This window comes from Lissotriton vulgaris, chromosome 2_1 (assembly GCF_964263255.1).
Source record: "Lissotriton vulgaris chromosome 2_1, aLisVul1.2, whole genome shotgun sequence".
Lineage (NCBI taxonomy): Eukaryota > Metazoa > Chordata > Amphibia > Caudata > Salamandridae > Lissotriton > Lissotriton vulgaris.
Window position 1 is genome coordinate 1,398,313,867 of NC_141687.1, and position 27,021 is coordinate 1,398,340,887.

Below are 27,021 nucleotides of genomic sequence, written 5' to 3' on the forward strand. Positions count from 1 at the left end.
ACACAGGTTTCTCACAGGTTTCCTATTGCTAAAGATCAGAACATTAGAAAACAACAAACCACGGTCGCGGAAACACTGCAGACACGCGTGCAGACTTGACAATAACCTAAATTGAACGTTTTCAAACATGAGCCGTGAGGATAAAGGGGGGAGGAGGGAAACATAAAATCCGCTGTGCACTACTACGTGAATAGGCATGAGTGAACACACGGTGGCACAAAACAGATATCACAGGCTACTAGGGGTGCACAAATAACATACAAAGATGAGGGAAATCCAGCGCAATTCGAATCACCTTCTTACAAAACATTTACAATCGGGGTGAGTAGGGAATAAAATGAGTAAGCACGAGCGTACTGCACACTTACCGGTTCCAAAGGATGCAGGTTCCAAAGGATGTCAGCAGGGAAAGACACAGGCACAAATGGCGGAAAACACGGTGGGCAAGACGATATATACCCCCCACCCCCCACAAACCCATCGGATAGCAAAATTTGTAACCGATGTGAAACATCGCGTTGTCATGTCGCGCGATGTTATGTCGCCGATGTGACACGCGATCCTGTTTCAAGGCCGCATTTGCGGCGCAACGTCGTGCGATGAGAAAATGGCCGATGTAAGTGCCATTGCGATGTTTTGTCCGCGATGCGAACGTCCGCGTGGACGTTGCACGCGATGGAGCGTCATACAACCTATTTATGCGCACTACAAGAGAGGTAACACAGGTTTCTCACAGGTTTCCTATTGCTAAAGATCAGAACATTAGAAAACAACAAACCACGGTCGCGGAAACACTGCAGACACGCGTGCAGACTTGACAATAACCTAAATTGAACGTTTTCAAACATGAGCCGTGAGGATAAAGGGGGGAGGAGGGAAACATAAAATCCGCTGTGCACTACTACGTGAATAGGCATGAGTGAACACACGGTGGCACAAAACAGATATCACAGGCTACTAGGGGTGCACAAATAACATACAAAGATGAGGGAAATCCAGCGCAATTCGAATCACCTTCTTACAAAACATTTACAATCGGGGTGACTAGGGAATAAAATGAGTAAGCACGAGCGTACTGCACACTTACCGGTTCCAAAGGATGCAGGTTCCAAAGGATGTCAGCAGGGAAAGACACAGGCACAAATGGCGGAAAACACGGTGGGCAAGACGATATATGCCCCCCCACCCCCCACAAACCCATCGGATAGCAAAATTTGTAACCGATGTGAAACATCGCGTTGTCATGTCCGCGATGTTATGTCGCCGATGTGACACGCGATCCTGTTTCAAGGCCGCATTTGCGGCGCAACGTCGTGCGATGAGAAAATGGCCGATGTAAGTGCCATTGCGATGTTTTGTCCGCGATGCGAACGTCCGCGAGGACGTTGCACGCGATGGAGCGTCATACAACCTTACGTTACGCGCTGCTATAAAAAGCGTAGAAAATCCGTTGGCACGTGAGGCAGCGTCAGTAGCGGACCGATGTGCGAATAGGCCGAAGGCAGCACAACGCACCAAGATCCGGATGGCACCGAGGTGGTGTCCAGCAAGTTGCCGCACTGGTGTGGCCATCATACAATGCTGCGCCGAAAGTCGGCGTGGGGCGCCCCGTTGGCCTGTGAGGTTGCGTCAGTCAGTGGGGGCTGTTTGAGGATCTGACTGCATTGGAAAGCAATGTGATGCTGTGCGTCGCCCCCAAGATGGAGGCTCCTTGGCTGCAGTGGGGCGCCCCTTGGTGTTTCACTCGCTATCCAGCTGAGTTGCGTCCGCACTTGCGGCTACAGTAGGCCGAAGGCAGCACAACGCGCCGAGATCTGGATGGCACCGAGGTGGTGTCTAGCAAGTTGCCGCACTGGTGTGGCCATCCTACAATGCTGCGCCGAAAGTCGGCGCGGGGTGCCCCGTTGGCCTATGAGGTGGTGTCAGTAGCGGACCGATGTGTCAATAGGTCGGAACCAGCACAAGGCGCCAAGATCCGGATGGCATGGAGGTGGTGTCATAGTTGAGAGTTCTGAGCAGCGCTTGTAACACTGTCTGAAGCTTATTTGCACCTGCTGCAGCTTCACTATTGCCCTGGTGTGGCCAAAGATCGCCCATGACATAGGCGGCCGGCTCCCGGGGTCCGGCGGAACTTTTTTCCTTTTCCTTTCTGCATCTTGTCCCACAATCCGTTTGACCTGAAGACACGACCAGGTCCCTGAATGTGTGCAGGGCGACGCTATTGATTGAATCAAAATGGCGGCTTCACACAAAGCTGACTCAAGCGTTGCTGCTGATGCTATACAGACAAAAACTGGTTTTCAGTTTGTACATTCTTCAGGATTTTTCCATCCAAGGCTGGTTGAGAGTTTGTAGAACAATGGCTTCAGATCTTGCCCTCCCCTCTTTTGACTGATGGTTCTTGTTGCCTATCTCTTCTGTTGTCATTTAACTGAACCTTTTTTGACTGGCGAAAGGGGTTCTGGTCCGACCGCTGGTTGGTGGAGACATTTTGACTATATCCTGGACCTGCCCGGCCTCGCCCAAAATGGCGCCGGTATAAATGGGACTCGTAACTCCTTGTTGTGTACTGGTTGCACAAACTTGATATCACGAGATAGGTATGCAGTTTTGAAGCACATGGCGGGCGGGGACGAGAATTGATTGAATATTTCGACATCCCTATTGATATTAAGTTCTGATGTGTTATTGATTACTGTACTATTGAAAGTTCGAATTAACGTCACCCATGGTACTTGCCCGCAAATGTATATCTAGATAATTTTATTGTAAGTGGCCCTGTCTTATTTTAATTACAAAATGTACGTCCACCGATTCCGCAACTGTTAGACACGTTAGTTCTTGCAACCTAATGGCCCGCTCGTTACGTTCCTCTACAGTGTAAATGTCTCCTCATCATATACGATTCCAGTTTGCTCCTTGGCCGGCCCACGTGGTTATAGGCCCGTATTTGTATACTGACATTTTCACAATAAAGGTTTTTAAAACAAAACATGGTAGTAGTATTTACATTGGTAAAGTTTTTAATTTTAGTCACTGTTTTCGAATCAGTAAAAGGCAAGTGAAATAAAGCAGTCCAATTACATGACGGATAAAAGGTATAATACGCAGGAACGCAGTAAAGATAAATGGTCAAGGGCTGTTGTGTTTTCTACTCCTGCAACATAAAGTGATCGATAAGAATCTGATATTCAGGCGTATCGGCGACTAAGACAGCAGGCCGAGCATCTTTTGCTCAACGGCTCCGTCATGGGACGAAGAAACGCCCTTTTTCTAGAAAAAGGAATATATTTTACTTGCAGGACAGTTGTAAATTTTCCGGGAAAGTACATTAGCCTGGAACATTATAACATATATGTTTAAGAAAAAATGATGTTCGAAAGCAATAAAAAGCGTAATTTTTAGGTCATATGACCAAGCCTTTTATCATTAGAATAACAAAAGTAAAATGAACCAATGAAAAGTTTTATTAACAAGTCACATGACCTGTTATGCTTACGTTACGCGCTGCGCGCCGCGCCCCGGATCGCTTCCGGGAAGCTGCGCTTCGCGCACCGGAGCACTGTCATATAACGCATTACGCGACAACGTAGGTCCAGAATATAGTCAAAATGTCTCCACCAACCAGCGGTCGGAACACAACCCCTTTCAGCAGTCTAAAAAGTTCTGTTAAATGACAACAGAAGGGACAGGCAACAAGAACCTTCAGTCAAAGAGGGGAGGGCAAGTTCTTCCCTACCGGGTCACGTTGGGGCGCTACCGGAACTGATCGAATTGGTAGGCTACAGTGTTTCTGGATGTTTCAGACTGAAGCTGACGTCAGCATGAGAGCACCACCATCTCGTAGCTCAGTCGTGGCCATTCCACAAGCAATTATGGCAGCCGCTCCCCACCAGAAGCCTGCGGGAGTCGGGGGCCCCCAAGACTTTTGTAGAATCTTCAAGGCTCAGTAGACGCTTTCGAGAATGGGGCCCAAGCCCTAGCAGACAAGCGTCCGAGTTCCAAGGTGTCCCAGGGCCATTTTAGTGGACCACGCCCAAATCTGAGGAGCCGGACGCCATTTTGAGAGTCCTGTGGCAGCCGCCTATCACTGCATCGCAAGAGCGGGAGCAACTCAACTACATGGTGAGCGAGACGCTGTAGTCGCAAGAGCGGGCGGTAAACAGCTGAATGGCGGAAGAGGCATAGTGTAGCAAAAGCGGGCGGAATGGCAACTGAAACGGTAAAGGGGCGCCCCACTACAGCGTGTCTTCAGGTCAAACGGATTGTGGGACAAGGTCCAGAATGGAAGAGTCATCAAAAGGCAAAAAGTTCCGCCGGACCCCGGGAGCCGGCCGCCTATGTCGGGGGCGATCTTAGGCCACACCAGGGCAACACGACTTGGGAGGGGGCAGGAGCCAAGCGCCCCCTCCCAGTCCGCGCCACCACACCGTATGTTGAAAATCTAAAGCCATCGTTCTACAAACTCTCAACCAGCCTTGGATGGAAAAATCTTGATGAATGTACAAACTGAAAACCAGTTTTTGTCTGCATAGCATCAGCAGCAACGCTTGCTATCAGAGTGCATGAGTTTCATGCTCGATCGATTGAGCTAGCCGGATCAGGCAGCAAAAAGTATAAAATAGTTATGTAAATAGTTATTTAATAAAATGTTTTACCCTGTTACTTTGCTGGTGTGTTGTATATATTTATAATATTTGCATAGAGTTTATCGTTATTTTGGGCGGGGTGGGTGGCGGAGCCGAACTGTCTTGCAGCCATCATGGTGTGGAGCTCAGTTCAGTTTCGTATTTCTCATGAAGGGTTGTTCCTAATGTTTCTATTTTAGCAAGGTCAAAAAGAGATCCCATTAGTGGCCTACTGATTTTGCTCGATTACTTTTGTTTTTTTACACGATTTTTCACTATCTGCAAAGACTAAACAGAGTATTGCGACTTTGTGCTTGTTTGTAAATAGAGAATGAACCAAAGAGAATCAATTCTAAAACAGTAAATGCTTGGATAACAATCAATCAAATGGAGAGACAAGCAGGCACGACGGATTACAACGGGGGCAAAGGCCTGCGTTAACTACCCTTCACTATCTGCAAAGAGAGAGTACTACTAAGTGAAAAGAGGGGGGGGGCAGCGTTCAAAGCACATCAGCGTGCATAAACACGAAAATGTTTTAACTATCACGTACTTGACATTTGACAGCTTTTGATATTTGCTATTAAAAAAACATTGAAATTCACTGAAAAAACCATAGGTTTTAGCCCATATATAGTTAGGGATTAGCATTTACAAAACCTTAATTTACTCGCACAAAACCATAGAAATTCGCATATATAGTTAGATGCAATAACTATATATCGCGCACCCGCAATCCACTGCTGATGATGTCACATATTACATCATTCATGACATGGTCAGTGACATCACTGATGACATCACTGATGACATCTCAAATGACTTCACTGATGACATCACTGATGACATCTCAAATGACATCACTGATGACATCTCAAATGACATCACTGATGACATCACTGATGACATCTCAAATGACATCACTGATTAAATCACTGATAACATCTCATTTGTCATTACTGATCACATCACTGATGATATCATTCATGTGATAATACGATCAACCTCTTCAGACTCTAATATAACCTTAGATACAATCAGTGTAAACAGACTCTCACAGACTGTCACTCATCCTTGGAGTTACTCACCCACCTAGTCACTCATGCAAAGAATCAATCACACCTCCTTTTCCTCAACTATACAGTTATACACACCTTACTTAATCAAACATATACTAACACATATTTACTCTCTTATACAATCACTGATACAAGTTCACAATGATCCATACAGCCACTCACACATTCACTGGCTCTTATGCACAGTTATTTATATATGTCAACTCTTACATGTACTGTGTTTTACATATGTACTTACTTTGACATGTAGCACTGAGAAATCCAATCACTCACCAATACACTCATGCAGACAGTCAACCGCCCATACAGCTGTTTCCACATGCACTTTTGAACCCATACATCTAGTGAATCAACTGCTCACACATCTATGCACAGAGTCACACACCTCCCAGCCACCCCCACACACACACTCACTCTCCCATATAAATACTTGGGCAACCAATCAATAACCCATATAGTTACTCATATAGCTACTGATCAACACATGCAGCAGTTTACAGAACTACAGATATAATGATGCACAAATTAAGACAGTTTAGTCACTAACCCATGCACTCAGTGAGACACATTTAATCATTCTCTCATACAGTCAGTCATGCACCTACTAAATCCTTCATCCAGACACATACATCCACTCATTCTTCAATATGTAAGACATATTTTAACTTTATAGAAACATACAGTCACTGGATGTTGTCATCAGTGATGTCATCAGTGATGTCATTTGAGATGTCATCAGTGATGTCATTTGAGATGTCATCAGTGATGTCATCAGTGATGTCACTGACCATGTCATGAATGATGTAATATGTGACATCATCAGCAGTGGATTGCGGGTGCGCGATATACAGTTATTGCATCTAACTATATATGCGAATTTCTATGGTTTTGTGCGAGTAAATTAAGGTTTTGTAAATGCTAATCCCTAACTATATATGGGCTAAAACCTATGGTTTTTTCAGTGAATATATATATATGTATATATATATATATATATATATATATATATATATATATATATATATATATATATAATATTCCTTCCTCGGCTGGCTCAGTTGTGCTGGATATCCGGCGCTCTCTGACGGTGCGGAACCCCGCGGCGATTCCGACCGCAATCAATTTTGCAAGATTCTTCAGAGGAAAGAAATTTGGGTCGCACTCATGGAGGGTTTAGAAGTATGCTTTTTATTTTCTTATTTCTTTTCACAGGGTGAAAGGCAAATTGACGCGTTTAGGTCTACATAGACCTCGATCATGATAATGGCTACGATCTTTAAAGGAGCCATTTAAGTGCCTTGTAGCTGCAATTAGATCATTTCCTGTTTACTACAAACATCGCAAAGCATTTTGGGAGATGTACTTAACCTTTTCTACGATTGTTTATTTTCGTTTTTGGTCATTGCCAAATGAACATATAAGATTGAAAATACCTGGAACCAAATTAAATTCATAAAATTAAATAACGTGATGGTGTACAACAAGTGAAATAGACACAAATTAATTTGTTTTTCCTGATCCTTAACACTATTTTGTGAGGCCACTAATTTACAATTTTGTCCATTGATTTATTCATTGATCTATCTTTTGACAGAAAAGGTTTAGCCCTCCAGTGGGCTTTTTGGTGTGTAATGAAGTCTTTCTTTCTAATTCTCATTCCCATTTGGGATGATTAGTTTTAGTGTCTATTGTGCGAAAAAATAAAATTTGTGTTTTCTTTTGTTAAAAATATGTACAACAAGTAATGGGAAGCACATTTCGAAGTTTATAGATGTCTTTACAGTTCTTCACTTTCGTTCAATCCATATGGAGTAAATGTTCTCATGTTGAGAATTTGTTGTGATTCTCTTTGACATAATTTTCTGTCACTGCTTCCACCATGATCACTTCGCGCTACTTTCTCCAGTGCATAAAACTTCAGAAGTTTCCAATCACTTTCGTTATGATTCCATATTTTTTGCTACTGCGTTTCCTTGATCTTTATTGATTGTAGCACGGACATGTTCTAGAATCCTTTTTTTAAGTTCACAAATTGTGCTCCCTATGTATTTCAGTGGGCACGGACACTCAATCAAGTAGATCACAAATTGACTTTTACATGTAATCACATTTTTGATTTGCCACATTCTGTTGTTTGCCATTTTTATTTCTGTTATATATATCTACACTGCTTGTGTCTCTAATGGGACATTAGAGACATCCCTGAGGGCACTCTGTTTCTCCTCAGTGTACCAGTGAGGATTCCAAACACCATTTATTTTTTAAACTTTTTCTTTCTTTATTCCATACTTTTTTTCATACTTTTCAATGCTTCTTACTTTCACATATTCCCATTTCATGGTAATACATAAGAGACAAAGTTTATTTTGAATACAATGCATTTCGGGCGTAACTACATCGCCCTTCATCAGGAACCAACTCTATAAAATGATAAAACAAATAGAAAGCATAATGAGCAAAAGTCATGTGGGTATGTGTAGATAACAGCATCCAACTGCAATGCGATCGTGATCATTCTATCCCGTTATGTACTAAACCTGTGTGACTAATGTGTTCTGATGTTAGTTTTTTACATCACCTACTTCGCCTTATAAGCCCGTGAGTGTACGTTCCAAAAATCAAAAGCACTTACATGTCGCGTATTCACTAATTCAATCCTGAAGTCAGTGCAAAAGTGGTCAGAAAACCTAAAACAAACATATTCTAAATTACCATCTATTCCTGATATCAACTTCTAGCCATGAAGGTTCACGACGTGTTCTAATAACAAAAAATCGGTATCACCACACTAACCTGCTACTATTTATTCCGACGCAAGTTCCTTCTCTTACAAGGACATTCCACCAAGTGAAAAACGCTAACACTTCCATTGCCTCCATTTATAATTTAAAACCACCGGTAAGCGTTTCTCTTCCCGATCACGTGATAAGTAAGAACTAGAAAAGTTACTTCGTGTTAGAACGTTCTAAAGCACCAAAGCAGCTACAGAGTGTATTGTCAGCTCTCTTAATCTAATGGGTCAACTTATATATATTTATAATTGAAAAATAAACGTAAAATTAAAAATCAAAATCATCCTTTACTCACTCAGACTCGAACTCCTGTGTAAAAGGTATCCTAACCCCCGGTGAACCTGGTGTGCTACGAGTATAGTGATATGAATGTAGTGTAACAAGATGCACTAACAACATTAACTCTATTGACATGATTTTACACAAAACTAAAAATGAATCACAATATCCTCCACAACAAGATTGCAGACATCCACAACAGCTTCGACAACCAACCCGGAAGCCAACCCACCCCACCATCAACTGACCATCTTCCCCCCGTTAACACCCTGAACGCCTGGAACCCAATCTCCACTGAGGACACCATCCGCCTGATGAACTCCATCCACTCAGGATCCCCCACAGACCCTTGCCCCCACCACATCTTCAACAAAGCAGACTCCGTCATAGCTCCGCACCTCCGAGACGTCATCAACTGCTCCTTCAACTCCGCTACCTTCCCAGAAGATTGGAAACACGCTGAACTCACCGCCCTTCTGAAAAAACCAACAGCAGACCCCACCGAACACAAAAACTACCGCCCCATCTCGCTTCTTCCATTCCCGGCCAAAGTCATCGAGAAAGCTGTCAACAACCAGCTCGCCGCCTTCCTCGAAGACAACAAATCACTCGACCCCTCACAATCTGGCTTCCGAGCCAAACACAGCACTGAGACCGCCCTCATCGCAGCTACAGACGACATTCGAACTCTACTGGACAATGGAGACACAGTCGCCCTCATCCTCCTCGACCTCTCTGCAGCCTTCGACACAGTCTGCCACAGCACCCTTTTACAACGCCTCAGAAACATCGGAATCCAAGGTAAGGCTCTGGAATGGATCACCTCGTTCCTCACCGGAAGAACCCAGAGAGTCCGCCTCCCACCATTCAAGTCCGAGGCCTCCGAAATCATCTGCGGCGTACCACAAGGATCCTCACTCAGTCCCACCCTCTTCAACGTATACATGAGCCCCCTCGCGGCCATCGCCCGCCAACACAACCTCAACATCATCTCTTACGCGGATGACACTCAACTGATCCTATCTCTCACCAAGGACCCCAGCACCGCTAAAACTAACCTACACGAAGGAATGAAAGAAGTCGCCGAATGGATGAAACAAAGCCGTCTGAAACTGAACTCAGACAAAACAGAAGTCCTCATCTTAGGTAAATCCCCCTCTGCATGGGACGACTCCTGGTGGCCGGAAGCCCTCGGAAATGCACCCATCCCGACAGACCACGCACGGAACCTTGGCGTCATCCTGGACTCTTCACTCTCAATGAACAGACAAGTCAACGCCGTATCCTCTTCCTGCTTTAACATTCTTCGCATGCTCAAAAAAACATTTCGCTGGATCCCCCCCGAAACAAGGAAAACAGTCACCCACGCTCTAGTCACGAGCCGACTGGACTACGGAAACACCCTCTACGCAGGTACCACCGCGAAACTCCAGAAGAAACTTCAACGAATCCAAAACGCCTCAGCCAGGCTCATATTAGACATCCCACGCAACGAACACATCTCCGATCACCTTAAAGACCTGCACTGGCTACCCGTCAATAAGAGGATCACTTTCCGACTGCTTACCCACGCACACAAATCACTCTACGACATCGGACCAGATTGCCTCAACTCTCGACTGTCCTTCTACACCCCCTCCCGCCATCTCCGCTCTTCCAGCCAAGCCTTCGCCACTGTACCTCGCATCAACAAGACCACCATGGGAGGCAGATCCTTCTCATACCTGGCTGCCAAAACATGGAACTCACTCCCCGCTCACCTTCGCCTCACCCAGAATCACCTAGCGTTCAGAAAGCAGCTTAAAACGTGGATATTTGACAAATAATCCACCTCCCCTTCCTAAGCGCCTTGAAACCCTCTGGGTATGTAGTGCGCTATATAAATGCTCTGACTTGACTTGACTTGACTCTTTTTGGCCAAGTAAAATGAAAACATTCATTAGTAACATGATAATTCCATGCGTTCATTAAGACCATTAGGACTCTAGGTTGACAGTTTATGAATCCAAAAGTTTTCTCATTGTAACAAGTGTTTGGTATTGTCTCTTCCCTCTTTTTTCTCCACTGTTTCAGGTATCATATATTTCAGTTGGGAGATATTATGTTGTTCCTCCATGAAATGTATTGCCACCGTAGATTTAGTATTTTTCATGCGTATGTTGGATTTATGTTCTGTGAGTCTTATTTTTATACGTCTTTCAGTCTTGCCAATGTAAAGTTTCCCACAGCGGCATTTCAAAGCATGGATAACATTGGCCGTGTCACATGTTGCATTAACTTTGATTTTGATTTTATATCCTTTCATGGGATGATTTATTTTGTTTCCTCTGATGATACTGTTACAATTTCCACAGTTCAAACAAGCTCTTGTGCCCTTGTATGTTTGGATATCAGATGGTCTGTTTTTCAACATTTCTCCTAGATTGCAGGCTTTAGTATACGCAAAAAGAGGTATGTTCTCAAAGGATTTTTGAAAATCCGTTTCCACTTTTAATATAGACCAGTTTTTTATGATAATTTTCTTGAATTTCTGACTGAGTGTGGAAAATTTTGATACAGCTACAATCCTGGTCTCTTCCTTTTTAGTAGTTGTTTTTAGTAATTCCCTCCGTTCAATTGTGTCAACTTTCTTTCTTGATTCCTCTATAATGTTTTTAGGATACCCTCTATTTGAGAATCTTATTGCCATTTCCTCCAATCTTGATTCCATCTTTATCTAGTCAGTTGTAATTCTTTTGACTCTTGCCATTTGAGAAAAAGGGAGATGTTTCTTAAGACTAGGCTGATGAAAACTCGTGAAATGTAACATATTGTTCCTATCAGTGTTTTTTCTGAAGATATCTGTTTCAAACCCCTTATCTGTGATTGATACCTTCACATCCAAGAAGTTAACTGTTGTATCAGAAATGTCCCAAGTGAGTTGTATCCGATCGTCTACGTCATTAAATTTACAAAGAGCAGATTGTAAAAGTTCTTTAGATGATTTCCAGATGATGAATATGTCATCTATGTATCTTACTAGGAGCTTCACATTATCCTGCTATTCTGTTTCATCAAAGATGTTAGTTTCTTCTTAGTCCCGCATGAATATATTAGCGTATACAGGCGCCGCCTTATTGCCCTTAGCTGTTCCTGTCAATTGCTGATACCAAGGGTCTTTATATCGGAAGTAGCTCTGATACAGTGTGAACATCATTAATTCCATTAGAAATGTCTGAAAAGGGTGATCTAGATCCGTGTTAAGTAATGCTTTTTCCACTGATTCTATTCCTAATGAGTGTGGTATGGATGTGTACAAAGAAAATACATCTGCTGTGCATAAAATCTGGTTCAATGATGATTGTCTCAAGTTTCAGTAAAAAGTCAGTGGTGTATTTTACATATGTTCTCATAGTCTTAACTGTGGGCTGTAGAAACTTATCAAGTAGTTGGCCAATGGGTTCGTGAAAACTTCCACGAGTGGAAACAATCGGACGTAGCGGTGGATCCATCAAGTTTTTGTGAATTTTGGGTATCATATAGAATACCGGACTCTTTGGGTTGTGTTTAGTTAAAAAATTCTTTATTTTCGCATTAATGGTTCCTGTTTCATAAGCTTTTTCAATGATAGATCCTAGATGTTTTATGAATTCCATGGTGGGATTTCCATCCAATCTCCTGTATATCTTGACATCCGTTAAGTGTTCCATGACTTTTTCTTCATACATGATGCTGGTCATGATGACTAAACCCCTGCCCTTATCCGCTTTTGTGCAAGTGATTTCAGATTTTGAGGCTAGTTTCTTCATAGTGTCTAGATCTTTTTGTGTAATGTTCCTCTTGTTGTGGGTCACCGGCTTCAATCGTGACAGATCTTGTTTCACTATTTTTTTAAAAACATCCAATGTTTTGTGGCTAACCGGTGCTTGAAAAGTGCTGGTGCTTCTTAGTCCTCATAACTGGTCTGTTTCTTCTTTATCTTGTTTGGGAAGTACATTGTCGAAATAATGACGTAGTCTTAATTTTCGCATTAGCTTGAAGAAGCTAACTTCCAATTCTAGGGCATCAGTATTAGTCGTGGGTACAAAAGATGTTCCTCTTTGTAACAGTTCTGTTTCATATGAATTCAGCTTGTGGTTACTGATAATAATCACTAATTGATCTAAGTTTGAGTTTTCTTCTTTTCTCTGTCCTTCTTTGGTATTGTCGTACTTCTCGTGTTCAGGTGTTCCTTCTCTTTTTCCTTTGTTCTTTCCTCTCCTGGGTCTCCTTTTTGGGCTTGGCCCTGTTCTAAAAAAGGACTCCTTTCAGTTGGGGCGCTTGTGGTTGGTTGTTCTGACTGTGAGGTATCTTCTGTTCTTGCGTTTGATTGTGCTCTTTGTGTTCTTTGTGAAGTGTCACTACCTGATGATGACGTGTCTGTATTGGGTGAATAAGGATTATTTCTTCTTTTCTGGGCATATATGTCGGCCAATGTGTACACTTCCCCGAGTTTATAATCCAGGGTGTCCCTTTTAAATTTTCGAATTTTCCTTTCATTGATATCTCTCGTGTGTCTCTCCATCTGATCCTTCATATCCTCCAAAGTTTTTGATAGTTCCTCCGTTGTCAATAAGTTTGTTCATTCTGTTGATACTTCTGCGATTTCTTTAGTCAGTTCTTCCAATATTCCTGATAGCTCCTCAATTATTAAAAGAATAAGATCCAACGAACATTTATTCAAGATTGCGAACCATTTGTCCTGGAAGGGTTTAGAGTTTTTACAAAGAGAAGGTTTGAGGGTGATTCTTAGACCCCTAGGTATACCTTGAGATCGGTGCTATTTTATAAGAGTACTGGCATGTACCTTTTAAATGATTTGTCTCTTTGTCAAGTAGATCAATTGTCTTATGCTCTGTTCCTTGTTGCGGCTTGAGGATTCTTGTGATATTTCTTCCCTAATTAAGGCGTATATGCGATTGGCTTCAGTGTCTTTAAAGGCAAAGGTATCCGCCCTGGCTTCTGTGCTTTTTGATATTTCTTCATCATTACTCATTGTTGTGATTATTGCGTGCTACTTGTCTCATGGGACGAAATGATAATTGACAAACTAGGAAATTGAGGCAGGTGCACACACATGTGTTTATATAAGTATATACTTAGTATTAAATATGAGTGTAATATGTTTACTTTACATTATATTACATTTATATATGAAAATAGTAAACATTTATTACTTTAAACGTTATATTTAAAAATCTATATGTTGTCTATTGTTTGAGAATGATATTGTTTAGCACAATATTGTCAGTGATCTACTATGTATAGCTATAGATATGTGTGTAAGTAATTGACATTATTATGTAAATGTTTCTGCTCTACAATAAAAAATCATTTTAAAAAAGTATTATTGAAACTCAAACTGATAACATGAGGCATGTTGCATGGGCTATGATAGGTCCATGATGATGTTAGGGTTACCTTTAGTGACAGGGGAGCCTAAGGTTTTGTTACATTACTGGGTTTGGATGGAGGAAGCAGTGTGGAAGAGGGGAGAGACAGGTGAAATGGAGTGCAGATTTTAAACAAGGAGAGAGGACAGACAGATTTAGAGGAGAGATGGGGTGAGCATTGGAGACCTTAGACTGTTATGGGTGGGTCAAAATGCAACAGAGAGCAGGAGGAGGGTCAGGGGTTAATCAAAACACAGAGAAGAGTTGGAGACCGCGGTGAAGAGTGCACGGCTGATAGAGGTAGAATGAAGAGACATGAACTCTGAGTGCATGTGCAAAAGTACATAAAAAAGAGTGCCTGCTGGTCAATGGAAGCGCACCAGCCACAGGAAGCAGTACTTAGTCCAAGCTCCATGGCTTGGAGGAAGAAAAGTCTAGAACATAGCCAAAAGAAGCTGTTGACCAAAATGAAGAAAGGAAATTAAAGTAACGTAGGAGCCAACCAATAGTAAGTGAAGTTAAGTAATGGCCAGCTCTAAGCCCCTTTTAAGATTTACATTTTTTTTATTCACAAGAGATTTTTTTTTCTCGATAATCTTTTTTTATTGAATCATCAAATACATTAATCACATTTGTTACAAAGAAGCAAGAGTATAATAGTTTTCGAGCAGGTGACTTCTATATAGCATTTCTGAAACACAGAAATAGACAATTCGGGTCTTTAAACGACAGCCCCTAACATTACAAACAACTGGGTCTTATACCGAATAATAGACCAAAGATCGTACCCATCAAGCCATTCCATGTGTGTCATAATCTGGTGTAGCAACATTTTTGTCCTGTGATGTGTCCTCAAATGGTTTCCACTTCTGCAGGTTATGGTGGGGGAGGCTCTAGTAGGAGACCCCTGAAATCTGCCCAACGTTTCCATATTTTAAAGTGCTTCTGCGGTTACCCCGCGCTTTAAAAATAGGCTGGTCCTGGCCCATACACCAGTCAAGGCCAGCCTTCCAAGCACCCAATTTGGGCAGATCCGGATCCTTCCATGCCCTCGCTAAACCTCTTTTTGCGAGGGTAAAATCCCAGAATAACAGGTGTCTTTTATAGATATTTCCCCCAATTTCGTCCGTGGCATGCAAAAGAACAAGCTTAGGAGAGAGAGGTATGTCCCTACCCAGCACTTCTGATAATCAACGAGTAACTCCCCTTCAAACCTTCCAAGTACAGTACAATCCCAAATTATGTGCAGAAGTGTGCCTTTCTCACGGTCACATTGTAGGCACATAGGGGAATCTATCAGCCCCGCCCTCCAAAGCCGGTATGTGGTCGAATAAGCACGATGCAAACACTTAAACTGGATAAGTCTGAGGCGAGATGCTATTGCAGCATATCTCGGGTATTCCAAGGCCTCTATCCAATCGTCACTATCAAGGGGACCCAAGTCTGTTAGCCATTTTTCCTGAACTGAATCTAAAGTCGTGGAGAGGTTTGTCACTAATGTTTGATATATCTTTGAAGTATTATGATCCCCTAAACGCCCCCATAATAACCTTTTGCCTCAATTGGGCTAAACTCTGGGAGAGACTCCAAATGTGCAATACAAGGGGATAAGGCATGTCTCAGTTGCGGATATTTATAGAATTGTATGTGCGACATGGCAAACTCATTTCTGAGGTCCTCAAAGGATCTCATGGTGGTGCCGCGCATGCCATTCCTCAATGTGGCAATGCCTATGGTGTCCTATTGTTTAAACCCCACTAATGTGGACACTTGTGGCATAAGGCCGCTCTGCCAGAGGGGTGTCTCCCTTGTCAATCGTCTCCACCACACCATCCTGCACATTGATTCTTTTCACACTCTGAAGACCACACGCGTGGCAGACAGCAGTTTCTGTAGCTCTTTTGGTGTGTATAGAAGTGTATGGGGCAACACATCTCCCATAGGCCACTTCTCCACTTGGTATGCCAGGTCTTTGCAAATTACATACCACCAGTCGTTCAAGACCAAGAGGTGAGATGCTGCATGATATGATTGGATATCAGGGGTCGCTATACCTCCACAATAAGTCGATTGGAAGCGCATTTTAAGTGCTACCCTAGCAGCTTGATCATGCCACAGGAAGCAGCTTAATTTGGAGTTGAGTTGCCGGAACCAGGAGATAGATATCTGAAAGGGGTGGTTCTGATTTACAAGAAATTTTGCAAACGCTGTGCAGGCGAAACCTGAAAAAAAACACGTAAGATTTGTAGGTTGCCGGCAAGTCTATCTATTCATAAGAATAAAGCATTAACATTAAAAATATTACTTTTTAAGCATCAAGTTTTTATGCACATCACACACTAGAAGGTTCATATTCCTCACATGTTAGTTTGCAACAGCTGTATCAGCCCTCAATTGTTCGGTATTATTCAAAAGATTACCCACCTCTCCTGTAGCGTCCGTTGATTTGATTAATGTCAGTTTACAAGGTCACCTCACGTTTTTTCTGACTACTTTCTAAAGTACTCTACTGCATCCAAGCCCAGCCCCCAGCACTCTTCAATACCTAACTCTTCTCCCTTCCCAGCAAGGAGAACACACTATAATGATGCAATGTGATACATATTGTAGATATCCACTTGAGGGAGCAGTGCTTTGGGGCATCAAGGGCTTTCCTGACCTTTGTATCAGTACATGCACCGCGAGGTGTGGTTTAATTTCTCCAGGCTGAAGATATCTATGCACCACACGCTCCTCTGCTCGACAGTGTAGCCTCGCGTACCCTACGTTCCCGATGCACGGTTGCCCAACTTCTCTGTTGCACAGGGAATTTGATTCATCTTGATGAATGTCTTGAGGCCATTGTGCAATGCGACGGCAGCATTGTGGATCTGCCCACAGTTATTACACTGATACCCATCGCCAGTAATAAGAAATGGCAGTCACTGCAAGAGTTGTGGGGATTTATTGAGATAGCACTGGGTTTGCAACCTGCTGCGCTCCATGCCAACAGCGACTTCCTAGCTCTACAATATAGCCAATTAAAACTCCAGTAAAATCCAATCTTATCGCTATGTAATGACGAAAGCTATTGTGCGTTGCAATACGACTACACGTTTCTAATTAAAACTATATCAGAAAAAAAGATAATTATTCTTCCTGGGGCATTTATTGGACCTACGTCCAATCAGTACAACAGCTCCTAATGTTTTCAAACAGTAACCTTGCTGCTTGGCTGATCATGTTAGTTGGAGCCCCAAGGAACAACCCCATTACTCAGAGCATTTGTCAGGGGCTTGTATGCTGGATTGAGGGCTGCTTCTAGCCATTATAATGTGGGTTGTTTATTGTTTGTGCTTGGACCATGAGTGCTTTATGAATTCAGTTTCACAAAAACACCCAACATTATGGGCTTAACCACTCCTTTACTATACTCTCAAGAATGAGTATATGGACTTAATATTGATTTCTAAAGCCTCTGAGAAATCAAATACAAAACATATTTCAATTATTTAGTCCAGTCATTTATATTGTGCATTCCTCATCATGGGAGAGGTTTTTTGCTCTATAAGTCATGTGAACGAAAATACCTTTGCTAGCACGGAAAGCGTTTTAAGTGTTCCAAGTGCTCTCTAATAAATCTCCAGGAAAAATGGGGACATTAGTTACATGAGACCACTAAATGGAGCATTATGTACATAATTGACCACAGTTCTAACACAGCATGATGGCCCTGCTATCATGGTGTTTGCTCCCCACAGAAGCAGCTCCCAGCATGCATGCATGAGCTGTTTAGGGGAAAACAGTGTTTGTTACAATGAAAGGTGTCTATAAATGTGGTTGTCTGCCTACTACCAGTAGGGTATTGTATTGTAATTGCATTTATATAGTGCTTACTACCCCTGATGAGGCGTTGAAGCACTTTTTCGGCAAGTAGCACGCTACTCCGGATCCCAAGAAGGATTAGTGTTGAATTAGTTTAGTGAAATATGAAAGTAATTTGAGTCGTGGATAGGTTAGTCAGTTATTTGGATTCAAAAGGATAGCGTAGGGATAGAAGAAGGAAAAAGGTTTGCATTTATATAGCGCTTTTTACCCCAGATGGGGTGTTGAAGCGCTATTTTTGGCGAGTAACACACGACTCCGGAACCTATAAAGGATTAGTGGTGAATTAGTATTATGAAATATGAAAATAATTTGAAAACTGGATGATTTTTCGTCGAGTAGCCGATTAGTGGTGAATTAGTATAGTGAAATATGAAAGTAATTTGAGTGGTGGATATTAGTCAGTTATTTGAATTTAGAAGGATAGCGGAGGGATAGAGGAGGGAAAAGGGTTGCATTTACATAGTGCTTGCTACCCCCAATGAGGTGTTGAAGCGCTTTTTTTCGCTACTCGGAACCCATAAAGGATTAGTGGTGAATTTGTATAGTGACTTATGAAATTTGATAAGTTGACATGTTAGTCTTATTTTGATTGAAAAGGATAGTGGAGGGATAGAAAAGTGAACGATTAAGATTTTTTTTTTGAGTCGTCATAGCAGCAGTGGGAGGCTTGGGATGAGTAAAAAGGGATGTGGAGGGGAAGAGTCAGAGGGAAGAGTTTAAAAAGGCTTGTTTTGGGGATCAGCATAGTAAAAAGAGGTGTCAGTTGGTGCAAGGAGGGGTAGAGTAGGGGAGAGTCTAGAAAGGGCTATTTTGGGTGTCTAGTAGTTGAATGGGGTTTGAGATGAATGAGAGAGTGGATGTAGAGGATATATTGATAGGGGTATAAGATTAGAAATAGAATAGGTAATATGCCTCTTATTCATCAAAAGCGTACCCTGACCTTTATTGAGGTCTGCAAAGTAATGGTTTGCCAAACAGCTTGATTGACACCCAAACTGAAACGTCTATTTTTATGTCCTAATTTTTACTTGTTCACAGTAATATCGATGCCACTCTCTGTAAATCACTGTTCCACCCTGAGCCAAGAGTCTTGACACGCTATAGGAAGAACTTAAACAGACACCATCTGTCTTGTTTGCATAGTAGCCACATTCCAAAGCAGAGTACCACTCTCCTCTCCAAGTTGCTTATACCATCCAGTGTTCAACTTTTTTCTGAAGTAGTTCACAAGATAAGCAATACCAAGAACATATAATGCAATTTCAGACTGCATTAGTCCCCTTATAATGGAAAATCTAGGAGTACTCTTTTAACCATAACCATCAATACCAGGCAACGAGAATTCAACCTGCTCACTCGCTATTACAAGTCAGATTTTATACAGGTGAGCTATTTTAAAGGGCCTTCTGGTTTGGTCTGGCGAGGGAACTCCTGACAAAGAACAAGTGATCTGTAAGTGAATGCACAATAAAGATACCTTTAATTCTTGCAAATGACAGCTTGTCTTCTTTCAAATTGCTTATTTTATCCTAGAGATTGGCATTTACAGCATATAACACAGCCTTCACCACAAGTCAGTAGCTGGTCCACCAAATGTAAGATGGCCCCTTTTTGTTTGAATGAAAAAAAGTTGCCATCCATTCATCAAATTTGCCTAACTTATGATCTCTGATCAAAGCTAATTTCCTGCTAGGAAAAGTTTTTGTAAAGTTGGTCATCTTCTGTATTCTGGTGCAGAGGAATGATAAGTGTGTCCCAAGCGACCCCAGTGGTGCCATTATTTTTACAGGTATTTATTATTTTTATAACGCATGCTGCTACACTTGGGGGTGTCCTGGAGCTCGCTAAAAGTGATTCATGGTACTAACCAAACCGAACAGTAAAATGTTTAGGTAAATATGATAGAAAAGGCTAAATAGTCTATTTAAGATTAAGATAGACCAACATTGTAAAGTAAAGGCATAATGGAGTTTGTCACTAAACAAATGGGTCTTCAACAGTTTCTCCACCAAAGGATTATAGATCAGACGTAAAAAAGGAGGGAAGATGTTTCATGCATTAATAGAACAATAGCCCGTCTTTGAAATCGCACCAGGAACTCTGTCGCGGGAGGCATCCGGGGACTCTGTCCCCCTTCGACCCTTGCACCAGGAGGTGCTGAGTTACCTCAAATGTGCCGAAGGCGCATAAAAGAACCCGCAGGCTCCCGTGGGGCAGGAGCCCGTCATTGAACTTGCACCAGGCACTTTGTCATGGGAGGCAGCCAGGGACTCTATCTCCATTGACCCTTGCACCAAGAGGTGCTGTGTCACCGCAAACACGCCGCAGTGGCATAAAAGAATCTCCGGGCAGGCGTGCCAAGGGCGGGTCCGTCTGCTCCCTTCCGCGGCAGGACGAGGCGGGGGAAGGGCTAACCCCCCCTCGGTTTTCCCTGCAGCAAACTGGTTTATCTGTCTCTACTTGGTATTATTTTTTTTTCCTTTTCTCAATTGAAATTACATGTTTCAAAGTAGACATCTATACCACTTTTAGGTGGTTATCCTTCTTCAGTGTTTGGGGATTGAGTGACGGTGGTGGTGTTTTGTCCTTTAGAGCGCAGGGGTCAAAAACAATGTAATCAATAGAGGGGCCACTAAAAAGATGGGTAAAAGAAAAGGTCATGGTCCATGGTATGTAAAACGCTAAAAAGAAAAAGAAATCTCTTGGCGTAGTTTGCCATGAGAGTATGGATCGGATAGAGGCGCTTTTGACTGAGTGCCAGGAAATAGCTGATGCCGGCACCCAGAGTTCCCCTTCTCAGCTAGGTATCCTAGTCAGCACAAGTAGTGACGCCAACCTTGTTGCCCTGCCAACCATCTCACCCAAGCTATCTCTAGGGAAAACATCAGCAAAATTAATACCGCAAATGTCTAACCAACACTCAAAAGGAGGAGTAAGGGTTTGTTAAAAAAACCCTTTGCTTCGGTCCTGATTCTGCTATATTGGTATTATCCTCTGAGCGGATAGGGTCCTCTAGCGTGACACATGTTGCTAATGTTGAGTGTCACAACAGATTCGATGTCCTTGTCCATGAGGAGGTAGGGGAGGTTAAAAGCTGGATTAGATGATCCCGATATACCCTGAAAAGTCCATGATAGTGAAGTAAATCCACTGAAGTTGCTAATTGAGTCATTGAGAGAGGAGGTTCCTGCCTTTAGAATGGAGGTTGGTACCCTAACTGAGAGAACAGTTTGTGGGAAGGGGGTTCATCAAAGGGTTCTGTTAGCCTCCTCACCTGAGACACAATTGGTAAGAGAGGATAGGTGCATACGACCCCATTCTTGTGCGTATGCTGAACCTCCCTACAAAATTGCTCCTGTAAGTACTTTACATAAACCCTTAGATCACACTAGTAATTACCACCGAATTACACATCTATACTAACTGCAAAGAACATGCTGGGAGTTGGCAAGGTTAGGGGTGGACCTAGGGCCCCAGGCAGAGGCGAGGTGACACTGGATGAAGGGCGTGCTCCCAGGCTAGGGTGTGGGGGGACTCTGTGGATGAGGTTAGTGAAGGATCGAGTCTATACGCGACCTAGGGTCCAGGGTGCCAAGATGTGATTTATCTGACTGAAGTTCCCAAACTCTCCAGGGCAGGGTAAGAAGATCATGATTTGTTAAAAAATAAAGTCACTCACTGGTTGAGATCTACCCGCCAATTCTACTCCATCATCAGGAATGACATCAAATCTGTAGAAAGATATTATTTATCTGGGGCCTCTGGGGACACAATAGAAGTTACATTTTATGATAAGGATATGGGCACTCGGTTACTGGCGATTGATTCACATTCTATCCTTTCTGCAAACACATCCATCTCCATTAGGTATAGGTGCCCATCAAGATTGGAGTCAGTGTTCCATAGATACACTGGGGCCGGATTTTCGTCTTGCCCTCGTGGTGTAGTGAATGGCCAGAGATGACTGCAACATGGCAGCACAATGACCCCGGGAAAAAAGCATAGGGTGCTTAGGGCCCTTGTTGACTCTGCTCCCATCAGAAGTCCCAATACCCAGAGGTTCAATATTTAATACTCAGACTTGTTGCAAGCCTATCACTGTAAATGTAAATAGCGGTATGACCCCCAGATATGGCACTGCGGTAGGAGGGGCTCCAGTCTACCCTTTCCCTAAAGGTACTAGTTTGAAACATGGCAGGGATTGCAGAACTACTCTCTGACCCAGAGTGTTGTACCCTTATAGACTCTTCTAATGTATTCCTATTTCAGGAAGCCTGGTGTTTGCCTACATCTTTTATAAGTGGTTGTTCTGCCTATGGATTGACGCTACCCAGAAAGAGCAGGGCAGACCCTCCGGAGGGCTAGCTGCTTGGGTGAAAAATGGCTTGGGGTTTAAGTTAGGCTCCTCCATGTCAACTCGCTGGATATCTTAGCCTTTGAGCTGATCTTATATAGTGGTTGGAAGATCAGAATGTGTAATGTTTATAATAGAGTGAGCCGCCCCTGGAGGAAACTTTCACAATTCACATTCTAGATCAGGCTCTGACTGAGTACTCAGATGGAGTTCCTGGACTAGTGGGGCGTGACTTTACCTGTACTTCTGAACCTCTTGGCCTTGATCCTCTTGATTTGACTGAGGACTGGGAATGTGTGTGGTCAGTCCCACACTTATATTTGCCAAAATATGTGAGGAAACCCAAATGGCGATTGCTTCTTGTGAGCCCGCGTGAGCCCCCTGGCTCAGACGAAATTCCCAATGACCTGTATAGAGAGGATAACCCACTCTGGGGTTCCTATATGAATTTGGAAACAAATTTGATTGGTGCTGCCATACCATCATTGAGGCAGATTGCAGAGATAGTGCCCATCTACAATGAAGGGGACAGAACCAAGCCGGGGAGTTACAGGGCGATTAGCCTCATTGACTCCGTACAAAAAAAAATTGTAAACAGATTCTGGGGAGGATACAGGGTTGGATGTCTGAGTTTCAAATCCTGAGTGATTTCCAGGCAGGCTTCCATACAAAAGTCAGTACCCTGGATCAGGCCTTCCGTCTTCTGTGTGTTTTTTGGAAGGAAGTAGCTGTTAAGGGGGGGATTATATGTGGCATTTGTTTACTTTATGGTGCAGAGCTGTGGGGCACTGGCAATTCAACCTGCCCAACAACGATTGAAAATAGTTTCCTAGGATCACTGGTAGATCTCCCCTCTAGCTCCGCCTTGATACCTCTTTATAAGGATCTTGCTCATAGTCAGGTGGCACACAAGTTAAACTGGAAGCTTTTAACAGTGGCCAGTGGAAGAGTTAGAATCTTATTGTGTGGCCTTGTCAGAAATTTTGAAATTTCCCAGGGCTGCATCGATCAGGTGGTTCACCTCCTTGAGGGAGTTACTAGGGAGGAAGGGGATGGAGGCCTTTTGGTCCAACCCAGAGAGCATGGCCCAAATACCGAGGGCAAAGCTAAAAGAAATGTATTTGGAAATGGCACTTGTAAAGGACCTGTAAAAACCTGTGTCCAGTCCGACTAAACTATTTTTAAATTTTAAAACAATTCCCTGTTTCAAGACAAGTATTGATTAAATTATTCATCCTTTGGTATGCAAATTGTTTTTACAGTTCCACTTTAAGACTATACCCACCAAACTGTTCGGTTCTAAGTGGTCCTGTAATGCCTTTATTGATGATTTGTGCCCTGTGTGTAAAGCATGCCAGGAATCCATTGCTCATCTACTTTTCTTTTGCCCATACTATTCGTCCCTGCTGATAAAATGGATACTTCCATTGTGTAGACTTGTAGGCCCGAATCATTACTTGGAGGTGCTGAGAGTCTTGTGCACTGACACTCGAAGAGTAATGGTCTTTGGCCTCTCAAAATTTTGGTATGCACTGTGGATCAGGCGTGGGAAATATACCTCATTGTATTTCTGCATTCGTAAAACTGTTTTATGGCATGGCTTTTTACCTTATTTATTTATAATGTTTTTATATTTTGTTTTTATTACTTGTGCTGCGTACTTTTTTTTTATCTATCTGATCGAAATAAAGTTAATGATGATGATGATAAATAGAAAATGTGATGTTTAGATAAAGTGGGTGATAGGATAGTCCCTATAGGTATCTCACAGAACGAGGGACAGAGTGGGACAACTGTAGAGTTTTGGTATTCACAATGTTTTATCTGTAATACACCTTTAGTGTACATCTGTGAAACATCTTCAATTTGTGATTCCTATCTGATGTCCAAGCCAAAACTTTGCTGTGAATAAAAACGAAAACTAAGTTTTAAATACTTCTAGCTGTTTACAATCAACAATTACCTAGAACAGCATTTTCAGAAAGCCATTTCTACTCTTTCCTTTAAAGTAGCCATTACCTTTCCAGAAAAGAAATTTTAGCAAATGAAGGTGTGAGGATTAAGTATGGAGAACACAAGTGAATGAACACATACATCAGTACTGAATGTTAGTTGAATTTCTGTTCACGTTTTGTCTAGTTAAATCATTCATTTGGAGTCACGTTTTTTTTATTGAGATGCATTGATTGGTACATGCACTTCTGAAGATTAATAACAGGATGTTTTACTTTAATCCAACAGGTGATGGATTCACTACAGGACAGTGTACAGATGCAGATGCTGTCACTTGTACCAGAAATACACAACCGTTTATATCTTTATCGAGAGAGGCAGATGGGAAAACATTTCAAAGCTCCATAGAACTACCTGATTACAAAAGCCAAGTATGGCCTCAAAATCATCTGGAACTCGAAGTAAAGAAAACAATGCTATGTGAAAGTGATTTTGGATATCTTACACAAGAAAATGGACTCCAGGGCTTGACTAAAACAGGAATTTCAAATGCATATAATGAATGTCAGAGTAATCTGAGGAATGGGGTTGTAAGTACCTATCATCAAAAGGCAAAGCAAGTGCCAGGACCATATGTTTGTACTCAATATGAGATAAACCTCAGACACAATGGTGCCTTAACAACTCTGAAGAAATCACAGACCAATATAAGTCTACAGGAAAGACCATACGCATGTGCTATCTGTAAGAAAAGCTTCAGTGTAAAGTGTGATCTTAATCGGCACTGGAGAACTCATACTGGTGAGAAACCATACACCTGTCCTGATTGTCAAAAAAGCTTCACTCAAAAAGGTGATCTAAACAGACATCAGAGGGCACATGCAGGTGAAAAACCCTATACATGTGCGGTCTGCCAGAAATGTTTCAGCCGGAAAGACATTCTTAATGAACACAGAAGGATACACACTGGTGGGCGAAAGATGCTATCGAGGAAAGATCAAAAGTCATTACAAACTTAAAGTCCAGAATTGTGGCATCCATAAATTTGCCACAAAATGGTTAAATAACTTGTGTCTATAAATAATAACTGGTGGGCGAAAGATGCCATCGAGGAAAGATCAAAAGTCATTACAAACCTAAAAGTCCAGAATTGTGGCATCCATAAATTTGCCACAAAATGTTTAAATAACTTGTGTCTATAAATAATTAAATAAAAAAGTAACCAAACATACCCCAACTGGAGCCACTTGGTAGTAAGATTGGCAGTCTGGGCATCTCCACTCATCAGTACATGGATGATACACAACTTAACCTGAAGCTATCCTCCACCAAAACTCTCCTGCCTTTGAAATTCTGCTTTCGAGGAGTGACTTGCAGAGAGCATCCTATGTACAAAATTAAATGCATCCAAAGCTGAACATCTATTGTTATCTAAACTGAAAAGGAAGATACTGGTTCAATGGTAGATACCATGTTCAGAATATAGTGAGCAGCTTATAATCAGCTAATTATATCCCACCAAATGTTTTACTTTTGTTCTAAACAACTGAAACCTCTTGCATCGATTCTGCCTACCCTTTTTGGTTGCAGAGAGGTATTTTATTATAGAGGGAGCAAAAAAATTGAGGACCCCATAAAAACAAAAAAGCCCTTCATCACCTTCTGTTGGTTACATGCAAGAGGTTCAATACCACTCACCAAGAGTATGAAGCGTAAATCAAAAAACTTGCAGCTACTAAATGGGCAAGCTCCAAATCTTTGATGGTTCCTGGCATTTGAGAAGTACAAACCAATTATATCACAAGATCCATAAAACCTGCTAACCCCACTGATTTTTATGGAATGCTGTCTTTTTTGGAGTTTACCATGTAGCTCATTAATGGATGGGAAATGTATTAAGGTCTATCTGTGAGTTACTGCTTCTGACTGAACTTAGTCATAAAATAATGCATAATAAAATGCACTTTTACCATGTAATTATGTTTTTGGAATAGAGTATGTTATATGCTTTTTAGTGGTCTATCAAATGTGTCTTTATTTGTATTTGATTAATTGATCTCATTCAAAAACATCAATAATAAAATATAAAACAAGCTGATCATGGTGTAAAAAGGCCAGTAAAGTAAGTCTAATAGTTCAAAAGATGTTCCCCTGGTGATGCTGATTACCCACTTAAGCCACGCTCTCAAGATACCCAAGGACAGCGATAGATTAAAATGCAAGCCTGCAACTGCTTTAAGTTTTTTTGTGTGCAAGCTGTCCAGTGATTGACAAGCTTGTGAGTTAACCAGCACTTGGGAACCAGGTAAATGCAAATGGCAAGAAGGTATAGGAGGACCGCTCACTCTGGTTACTTGGGCAGATATAGGTTAAAGTGCTTACCTGCAGCAGCTATTAGTGTTCATGGGAGTAAGCCTGTGATTTGATGATGACTAGAGGAGCACTCCTAATTTTAAATTCTTGCTATACCTCTTTTTTTCAAACTTTTACACAAAGCGTGCTGCAGGGGCTGGCATGCTGTCTGGCCATGCCAGTATCTATTCCATCATATTTCAAGTCTTAACGCTTGACCTCTGCGCACTGTAACTACTAAGCAGTTGCTATCAAAATCTTGTAATAATTGCTAACACATTTACTACATTTGTAACTCCAACTATA

The 27,021-nt window shown here is 42.1% G+C and overlaps 1 protein-coding gene across 1 annotated transcript in view; it reads left to right on the forward strand.

Annotated features, from left to right (window-relative positions):
- Positions 1–26,335, forward strand: part of LOC147732647 (uncharacterized) — a 583,719-nt gene extending 557,384 nt beyond the window's left edge. Inside the window, exon 8 of the mRNA XM_086957159.1 lies at positions 24,652–26,335. Coding sequence (XP_086813285.1) covers positions 24,652–25,382 — 731 coding nt within the window. The 3' untranslated portion in view covers positions 25,383–26,335. The remainder of the gene's footprint in view (positions 1–24,651) is intronic.
- The last annotated feature ends 686 nt before the right edge of the window (positions 26,336–27,021 follow it).